This window comes from Rhipicephalus sanguineus, chromosome 5 (assembly GCF_013339695.2).
Source record: "Rhipicephalus sanguineus isolate Rsan-2018 chromosome 5, BIME_Rsan_1.4, whole genome shotgun sequence".
Lineage (NCBI taxonomy): Eukaryota > Metazoa > Arthropoda > Arachnida > Ixodida > Ixodidae > Rhipicephalus > Rhipicephalus sanguineus.
Window position 1 is genome coordinate 49,422,628 of NC_051180.1, and position 10,599 is coordinate 49,433,226.

At 45.0% G+C, this 10,599-nt stretch overlaps 1 protein-coding gene across 2 annotated transcripts in view; it reads right to left on the reverse strand.

Annotated features, from left to right (window-relative positions):
- LOC119393603 (probable G-protein coupled receptor 158) overlaps nt 1-9,491 on the reverse strand; it is a 67,094-nt gene extending 57,603 nt beyond the window's left edge. For both annotated transcript variants that reach the window (XM_049416294.1, XM_037660712.2), the window contains exon 1: nt 9,386-9,491. In XM_049416294.1, coding sequence (XP_049272251.1) covers nt 9,386-9,460 — 75 coding nt within the window. In that variant the 5' untranslated portion in view covers nt 9,461-9,491. The remainder of the gene's footprint in view (nt 1-9,385) is intronic.
- Between the last annotated feature and the right edge of the window lie 1,108 nt (nt 9,492-10,599).

Below are 10,599 nucleotides of genomic sequence, written 5' to 3' on the forward strand. Positions count from 1 at the left end.
GCCGTGTATTTAATCGTAATTTTAAGGTCGGCTATTGCGAAAGCCGCGCGAGAGTTGGGGCATATATTAGGCAGACATGACTTCGCTGCCCTTCGGCTGCAATTTCGCAATTACAACATCTATCACAAGGTTAGCTATAAACTTGGGATATTTATTTACATCTATCCTAAATACGCTGACAGTTCTTTTTTTCTTTTTTTGCTGCTGATGCACGCCAAACCACGTAGCCTAATACGAGAAACTTCAGAAGCAACTGTAAAAAGTTTTTTCCGCAAAAAAAGAAACAGTTTGTATGCCATGCTCCGAAGTACTCTTCCGCAGTAGAACGCCCATGAAGAGTTCTCGAATTATATCTCAATTTAAAAACCAACTATAGGTTCAGACCTTTTAGTTTTTTATATCAGAAACGGGCTGGCGTGGCCTCATCGCCAAGGGTCATCGACACGCTGGTCACGCTAGGTCTCTAAAGAGTAGGTTGATGTACTACGCTTGTCTGACATGATGATTCGTTCATCTATTTGTTCTTAAAGAAAAATCATAGTTTCGCCCATCAGGCGATAGCACCGATGGCGACAGCAATATATTATAGACAACTACACGAAGTAAGGTTCCTAGTTTTTATCGGCACTATAATTCATGGTCTCTGCATTCTTCTGTTCCCAACAACATAAGCAATCTATGACACCGGCGATTTCGTGCGGAGGCGGCCACATTCTTTACCGTAAACGCTTTTCAAAATGTCAGCCGGGCTTTCAAGCGCTCCGTTTTTACGGCCCATTGTTCGGGCTCTAAAGTTTGCTGAACTCCGTTTGTGTACGGCGGCATGAGAGAGACTTCGCTTCTGGAACAGTGTGCGTGCGTGCGTGCGGGGACCATAACCAGGCAACCTTTTTGAGAAACATCGCAGGGTGGCACTATGAACTGGGCGGCTCGTCTGGTGAGCAGAGGGGCTTGTGTGGATGTAAACGTCGGGCAAACGTTTACGTTCCGCGTTCGTGTCTGGACCTCGTTCGCGCGGCACATTGCTTCGTTATTGCCGACTACGGTTTTTTTTGCACTAAAACAGCAATGCAGATTGAGAAAACTTCACCCTTGGCCGGACTTTGGTCGAGTACAGAGAGTTGTGGCCATTTGTGTGGTGTCGTGTTCAACAGTGCCTAGAGCGCTTAAAAAAACAATAAAGCGAAAAGAAAACTTGGTTTCAGTGAATGGCGGTTCATATTTTATCACGCCATGCTTAGCCCTTTTACCGCAAGGCGTCGCTTGTTCATGTGTGTGATGAAAACGTCGCAACCGTATAAACGCATGGGTAGTGCGCGCGTTTATGTCTTCGTCCTATTTTCTACACTTAAGCGTGTCCTCGATAATATTGTTCCTGTGTTGCACTCGCTAGACCATGTCATTATCTAAGTAAGTCACCTGGTTTACCTGTCGAGAGGTGCTATGCAGGTTGGCCCGAACTTCTCGTGAACACGAGTTTGCTCCGAGTTGGCACTACGGCGGTCATGACTGGAAGACAGCGCGGAGCGCGTGAAAGTAGCGTTGAGAAAATGGCTACAAGAACGCGCATGACGTCACAAACGCACGGCATTTGCGGCGGTTTTCAAAGGAACATTGCCGCGGGCGAACTCGTCAGCACTGCCACTCAGTCAACAATTCAACAGTGCAGCAACGTCAGCGTGAATGTCGCACTATCTCTTTGCCAAATGAACATCGCTCCTTCCACGGGCGTGTTCGTGGGCGTTTGTCCTCTTTCAGGCAAGTTCTTTCGTTCCACCTGGGGCGTGGAAATTTCCACTCTCGAAAGCAACAAGGGCACACACGCAGCACTCACGTGCAGCTCGTTTCGCTTCTATCCAATATTACAGATGAATAGATGGGCAGGTTACCGCTATTTACACTACACGTCTGAAGATGTTTCCACGAACAAGCAAAATAGTAACATTTCTCGCCGCAAATGTCACCAGTGCGCTCGCTTCATGGCGGCAACGCGGCTGTAAGTGGTACGTCGTGAGCGCGGTGAATTTGAGTGAGAGACATCGTAGCTACGTGATGAAAGAACTTATATTTCTTCGTGTGTGCGTGCATCGTCTGTGCGATTCAGCTCATAGCTCATGGCTGAATCGTACCGCTCGCTGGCGTTGCGGCGTGAGCACTGCGCCTCGGCAAGAGCAAACGTGGTGGGCGGGCCCGATCCTTGCCGTGGGCGTCTGTCAATCAAACTGATTGACACGCTAACTCGGGTTTAACTAGCTGATTCTGAGATGGCCCCAGTTCAACCCGTGCCTGTCATAGTACCAGTGTGACTTTTAAGCTTTTCATGCGGTGGACGCTAAGAAGGAACTAGCAGCCACCAGCGGAGCTAGTGATCACCAAACTTCTTCGAGCTTTTTGCGTGGCTCAACGTCAACTGCGCTAGCTCGGCCTCAATTTTGCACGGTATTAACGTGGTCTTGACTAGTAAGGCCCGAATTATCATGTTATTAAATAGATTGATCTTAATTTATCATGGTTGTGTTTAACGTGGGCCTAATTATCACATGCTTAATTACTGAGGTTCTAGCCAGTGTGGGGCTAATTAGCATAGCATAAACCAGCATGTCCTTATTAGCAAGGCCTTAATTAGCTTGGTATTATTTATCTTGCTCGTAATTAGCTTGGCAGGACATGGCTTAAATAGCTCAGACTTAGCATCACTTGCCTTAATTAGCTTAGTCATAGGATGTCTTGGCCTAATTAGCTAGGTCTACCACCTGGCTAACTAGCTAATCAACCGGGCATACGAGTTCGGGGAGTGTGTAAAAGAAGAAGGCGACGAAGGCAGGACGCGCCGGCCGAGCAACGCGCTAGAAGGTAGAGGCCGATCATGATGATCATAATGATCATACACAGGGCCTCGGCGATTAGCTCTAGCCGCGCGCTGTTAAAACGCGCTCGGCCGGAGCTAATCTCGGTGGCCACAGTATTAAATATTCGATATGATATTTAGTGCAGGCATTAAACGCCTGAAAAATGAATTGAAACTGCCCGTGCCTCTAAACAATTTCATTAGTCAAACTTTCTGACACTTTTCTTGTATAGGTGCACTTCTGTACTGAGTAGAACGACGAACAAATAAAAGATGCCGCTGGCTTGAATACGCCACTCAACTTTGTCGACCACCCTTGACGTGACGCTGCGTTCCATCGAAACCAATGGAACGCGGCGAGTGCTGAGGGCTGGATTTGATCTTTTCGTACTAACCGTCTGTTCAAAAGGGGGTGTCGCCAGAGCTCGGAACGATTCTGATTTTCGTCAAACTTGGGCCATCCTGCGTAGCATCCTAGGAGAAGATATTTGCGCAGTACCTCTGAGATATGCGTTAGATGATGATGATGATAATAATAATAATAATGATCAATCAATCAATCAATCATTTATTTAACGTGCCCAGGAACAACTGTGAGGTCTCTGTGCAGGCGCACGCAAAAATAAAATCAATAAAAATAAACAATACAATACAGACAGTCTTCAGAAATAAAAAGAGCAAAAACACGTAGACAAAGAGAAATGAACACTAAAGGGGAGGAGTAAAATAAGACAATATGAGAAATATTGAAGGGGAATAAAAAATTAGATTGCACATATACAACTATGCGGAAAGACGGAGAAGGGAAGACTTTGTACACTGTGCCATACTATGTCAAAACAGTGCAAAGCTCGGATAAAAACAGTGATTGTGGACTATGAAAAACGTCAAGATCAAGAAAATTAATATTATAAAGACTTTGTATTCTGTGAACGGTAGAGTGTTGGAAGAAGCAGGCGGGTACATGAAACGGTCTGTTCTCTCTGGTTAACTTACGCGGAATTCGAAAATTAACACAATTGAGAAGTACAGGGCAGGATATGAAACCGTGGACTAGCTTGTAGAGAAATAAGAGATCAGAACGATTTCGTCGGCAGTGAAGTGATGGCAGTGATAATGACTCAGCAGTATTTGAACGAGATCCAGAGTCATTTTTAGCAAAGCGATGGTTATATATGCTGAGGAATTTTTTCTGGACTCGTTCAATGGTGTTACCGCTGGATTGAGCAATGCCATTCCATATCACGGACGCATACTCAAGTTGCGGGAGACATATTGCCGTGTACAATTTGTGTAGGGCCATGGGAGACCTGAATTCTCGAGATATTCTACAAACACATCCGAGAGAACGAAGGCCCCGCATAGCAGCACGCTTAACGTGAGAAGAAAAGTTTAACGCGCTGTCAACAACATCACCAAGATCACTGATTTCATAAACCTTGCATAACGGCACAGAATTGACAAAGTATTGAAATGACACGCTAGATGTTTTGCGAGTGATAGACATGAATTTTGTCTTTGAGGTATTTAGAGAAAGGTTATTGCCGTTGCACCATTCGGAAAAAGAACACAAATCTGACTGCAACAAGCGACAGTCGTTAACTGAATGAATTTCCTTAAATATCTTGATGTCATCGGCATACAAGAGGAAAGAAGAATTACGAATGGCAAAAGAAACATCATTAACGTAAATTAAAAATAGGAGTGGGCCTAATACCGACCCTTGAGGGACCCCACTAGTCACTTTATACAAAGAAGAGGTTTGGCCATTTACGGCAACATAACAAGATCTATTGAGCAGATAGCTGTGCAAGAGATTCACAATCGACAAGTCAACGTCAAAGTTCGCAAGTTTAACCATAATCAGTGTGTGGCTGACTACGTCAAAAGCCTTGCTCAGGTCACAGTAGATTACGTCAACCTGTCCTCTCTGAGAAATAGGTGTGGAGATCTGCGTCATGAAACTAGCAAGATTTGTGGTAGTTGAGCGGCCAGCAAGAAAACCATGTTGATTTGGAATCAGTGAGTTTTTCACACTAAAAGACAATATTTTGTGAAGAGCCAGTTCGAAGATCTTTGATGTGGCACATAGTAGAGAAATCGGGCGATAATTAGAACATCTGTCTTAGAGCCCGACTTAAATACTGGGAAAACACGAGCAGTTTTCCACATGCTAGGAAATGTGGAAGTGTCCAGGCAGTTATTAAATATCGTAGTCAGTACTGGGACAAATATAGTACCATATGCTTTTAGTATGGCGGAGGGGATGCCATCTGGGCCACATGATAAGGATGGTTTTAAGCGCTTAATGCATTCGCTGATAAGATTTTCATCCAGCGACAAAGCACTGGATGAGCTAACTGCCTTGGGCTGTTGTCTGATATCAGTGCTGGAGTCTGAGGCCTTATAAACGGATGAGAAATGTGTGGCAAAACAGTCAGCGACGGCATGCACTTCTACCCCATTTGAGTCTAGTAGTCTGAAGGACTCTCCGCTTTTGCTAGACCGTTTACGCACATACTTCCAAAACTCAGCCGGCCTGTCAGAGGCGCTTTTTTCTAAGAATTGAATGTACGAACTATGATCCCGTTTATATAGGCGTTTAGAGAGGTTCGAAAAAAGCTGAACTCTTCCTTCCACTCGCTGGATGGAGAACATTTAGATTTCCTGTGTGCGTGATCTTTATGCTTCAGTGCACTGATAAGTTCAGATGAGAACCAGTGGGGATATTTACGTTGTTTAGGTGTATACTGGGGAATAAAATTAAGCATGCTGCTCAGTACAAGCTCCGTAAACCGATCAACCTGGTCATCAACATTAGGTTTGTCAGTAACCTGTGACCACTCAACGGTGGACAAGTGATGATAGAGGCCCGTGTAATCACCTCGCTTGAACGCAAATCTTGGAGATTTGTTTACGTAACTGTTGTAGCTCGTTGTTTCGGCTGATGCAGATAATCTTACGTTAAGTGGTGGGTGGAATTTGTCCGGACGTACAAGAGAGATGTTGGAGCGGGAAACTTCAAGGGGTTGATCGTTTGACACACACAGGTCTAAGACGTTGCCACTGGAATTGACGACTGAATTATGTTGCACTAGGGAATTAAACGCCAGAAAGTCCAAGAGCAGGCTGCACTTTTTCTCTGTGAAATGATTGTAATGAGAAAAGGTAAGCGTGCTCCAGTCAATTCCAGGTGCATTGAAATCCCCAAGAACAATAATTCTGTGCCCACTATGAGAAGATATCACAAGTTCAATAGAAGACATGACATCGTGAAACGAGGCAGGGGAAATGCTGGGCGGTAAATAGAAGCATCCAATCAACAATTTTTCACGGTGCTCAAGGTTGATTTCTAGCCAGATCGATTCTTCGATAGTTTCTAGGTCTTTCCGTCTAACGGATTTCAGTGAATTGTCAATGGCAATCAGCACGCCACCGCCTTTCTGTTTGGTTTCACTGAATCTCGGTCACGGCGGAAGGTGGTGTAAGTCGGGGGAAAAAAGTCCGATGAGAGAATTTCAGTGCCGAGCCAGGTTTCAGAAATAGCGATAATAGGAAAACAAGACGAAAGAACATTAGAGAAAAACTCCAGTGTCTTGGTACGCAGACCCCGAACATTTTGGTAGAATATGTCTACGTTACACGGCACTTTCGTTTCCAGTCACTTGCTCAGAGGGATGAAGCATGTCATCGCGCAGCTCCCCACGAAATGGCTTGAAGAGGCATCCGAGGGGCCACATCGAAGGGTCATTCAGGCGTTGTAGCGTTTCCTCGTCAACTTCGATATAGAATGAAGAATATGACTGGAATCTTGTTTGAAGTCGCCGGCAGGAAATGGGAGACATATCGAATGAAGCAATATGTTTTTTGATGTCAGCAGCAGTGGTGTCCGGGCTCAGCTTCGTAACAAAAATGGCCTTTGGCCGTTGTGGCCGTTGTGGCCGCTGAGCTACAGATATAGTGGATGTCTTCAATGCTCCAAACGAGGCGGGTTTCTTCTTTCTTACACCCTCAGTTACCGCTGCAGAAGAGGCTGTCGCAGGCATATAATAATAATAATAATAATAATAATAATAATAATAATAATAATAATAATAATAATAATAATAATAATAATAATAATAATAATAATAATAATAATAATAATAATAATAATAATAATAATAATAATAATAATAATACAAGCAATAGTTGGGGCTTCTGGGTCACTGCGGCCAATATTGTTGTCTTGCAACAAGGACCCATCCGCACACTACCTTGTTGCAAGAATTGCTCCGGCGCTCCGATAAATTTGTTTTAAGCCTTGAACATCACGCCCAGTCAACGGCTATGTGTCCGTAACAAATTTTACACTTAAAACGACCCTTAACGGAGGGCTGTAAATCTAATGGGTACAAAAACAAGCGAATGAATAAATGAATAAGGTAATGACTGCGACTTCTTGGCGAAAAACAAAATAAAGTTAGCGCAGTTTACACTAAGTCACGCAAGGCTGGATAACAGCAGAACTGGTGGGCACCTACCTAGCTGTTCCTGGCTTGGCTAGGCTTTTACCCTCTCACCTGTCTCTTTCCCACCCCTATACCATACATGATTATGCTTGCTCTCTCTTTTTTCTTTTTTGTGTCTATTTCTTTCTATCTCTTTCTCTATATGCCTATTTGTTTCCCTTTCTTTTTTTTTCTCTTTCTGTGTCTTTCTTTCTCCCTCTGTAGTCGTTCTCTTGCCTTCTATCTTTTTCAGTCTTTCTTCCCTTTCTTTCTATCTATTTCTCTCTTTCTCTTTTTTTCTATCTCTCGCTCTCTCTTTCAGTGTACTCGTTCTCCCCTCCTCCTTTGCCTCCTACTCACCCTCACATCCCTTTCCCACCGCCTTGCTGTACCACACTACACAAGGCTATGCTATGCTCTGCTAGCTTGCCTAGATAGCCGAGTGGTTACGACGCTCGCCTTCGGATCGTAGGGACGCGGGTTCGAATCTCGCCTCACCAAGAGTTTTCCTCTTTCTCTATTTTTGTTTCTCTCTCTCTCTGTAGTCGTTCTCTCGCCCATCAGAGTTATTGCATCCCACGTCGGACAAGTCGGGGCCCGTGTTCTGGGAGTGAAGTAACAGCAGAAGAAGGCGATGAAGAGGACGAAGATAGAGCGTGCTGGTTCATGATGATGATAATTTTCTCTTTACGACGCACGGCAAACCTCGACCATAACAGCACTGCTGTAAAAGGACGCTCAGAGGTCTGCATAGCTTGTCCTCATCCTGAGGCAAGACGTTAATTTTCAAGTGTTCTCTCATTGGTCGCAATATGAAGACGTTCAAATTGGCCAACCAGTACTTGTATCCAACAGCTTTCTTTTTTTTTCGTGTGATATTTTTTCAAAAGCTCCAACGCCATCAAACGAACTGATTTCTAATCTCTCAGTGTGGCGAAAGCACTCCGACGGATGAACCATTCCTGATTTCACCGAAGGTGGCGTGAGCATGCTCGGTTGCTCGTCCGTCGTCATCCTTTGCTTTCGTGTTTCATATTTCTTTCCCCTTTTGCTTCGCCGCCATCTTTCCCGGGGATAAATAATGACGTGCGCCAGAAGCGAGTAGGCATGCAACTCCTCGAGATAGGCCCCAGACACGCCACAGCCACCGCGTGCACGTGATGCTCCACCCCTGCCTGCTCGGACTCCTGAAGGATTAGCTGCCGGAGCTAGACTCCGCCGGAGTCAGTCTTCTCGTGCCTGAAATATGCGCTTTGCTCGCAGCGCTGGGGCAACCAGAGGCTTCGCTCGAGCGCAAACGATGCTCGGACGTACGCCTACCCTTTTCCCTCCCGTTCTTCTCGTCCGCCAACTCAATACTTCTAATGTCTTCTTGGCACGAACCGGTCGTTGCCTCGTGCGCTGCCCGCCGTCGAAGACGGTCGAAGGGACGGGCATCGGGACATTAGACAGAACCGGGTCTGCAAACGCGTGTTTGTCTGGAAAGTAATACACATGCAGTGGGCCCTTTGGCAAGACATATTTCCCTGCTTATTTTATTTCCACGTTTATATGAAATGGTCGCTCTTATATTTATGTGGCCAAAGAAGGAGTGCGCATCCTTTCTTTCTTAAGCAAACGGAAACATTTAGAACAAATTATTTTGTGCGCACTGTGCGCATCACCAATGCCTCGCATGCAGCGCTAATGAATTTTTACACGCCATATAAGGCATAAGTTCTGGGGAAGATGGAAGCGTGAAGAGATAAAAAATTCGTGAACACGGGTGTTGCTGGAGCTGACGTTTCGACAAGCGGACTTGTCCTCTACATGGCTGCAGCTGCCTACCTTAACACGCGCTAAGGTTGGCTATTGCAGCCTCGAAGCAGCGTTGAAGCGCTTCTGTTATACAAGAATGAATCAGCCCCAACGACTCCCTGTCTTCCCGGATTTTTCAGGTGTACACGCCATATAAGGTTTTCAAAAATGAACCTCGATTCTTCAACTGCCTCTGCAAAATTTTTTACTCTTTAAAGAAGGTAGCGTATTCTATGAAGGCGGGACTTACCTCGGCACTTTGTGGATCACACCGATGGCTTTTGGCGAAGAAAAGGTCGTCGTCGGAGCACTGATTGATATCCATCGTGTTCAACGCAATATTTACAGTGGCCACACCCCTGCAGAGAGCAGAAAAAAAAAGAGAAAATGATGTTATAGTTGCAAGAAATGGTACGAAGTTACACGCATTCAGTGCAAGAGTTCACAAAGAGAAGTCTCCTCTAGATGCCTTCAAATGGCTTTTATTCGGCGGTTCCTGCAGGATTACCTTGTGAAAAGAAATCGATCAAATGAAATTAAGCAGCAAGTCAACTTGATGTTATACGACAGGCGTTCAGTCTTACCATGCATACGAAATGGAGACGACGTCGCATTCACATCTTTTGCAAGTGCGCCATACGTTGCGGAGAGCCCTGTGAGTTTGTAGCAGTTCACTTTTACGAGGACACGCACACACACGCGTACGAACATTCATGCGTAATAATTGCTTCTCTCTTAGACACAACTGCTAACGAAGAAGCATGCTTTACAGGAGGCAGATGCAGTAATTTAGTGGCAAGTCAATTTAATCCAGCCTAGACGTTCGCGCACTTGATTTTTTAAGATTGGGGAAGAGTGAGTAAAGCGTACACATACACTTTACTAGGCAGTTGTGTCCTTTATGAAGACATGTTCACTTGTGAAATTGTTGGCTCAGGCGACATCACCTGCTCAGCGATTTCTCATCAAATCAATTTAATGGTATACCAAAGACGTGTGGTCTGATTATTTCTATGAAATGGACACGACATACGACGTCATGTTTGCACTTCTTTTACAGCGAAAGCTGTTATCAGAGCACAAGAACGACCGATTATGGGGGTGTAGTTGTCCGCCGCCGCCGGTGTCCGTAACCGCTGTCGCGCGAAATGAAAAAAAAAAGAAAAAAAAAGAAAACAATATCGAGGATAGAGCGAGATTTGAACCCGGGCCCTCTGCGTGGTGGTCGAGTATTCTACCACAGAGCCACGCCGGTGCTTATACCCTATACAGGCGTCATGTCGGGTAAGGAATCGCGGTAACTCACGTAATATAGTGTGGTAGAAGAGTAAAATAGTAACCAGGCGTCACACTATGCGAATTGTGTAACGAGTGGGTCGTTTAAAGCTTCTCACCCAATACAAAAGAACTCAGCCATAATTCTTCATCGTCGTCAGCCACAACGTCAAGAAAGCGCACATAATG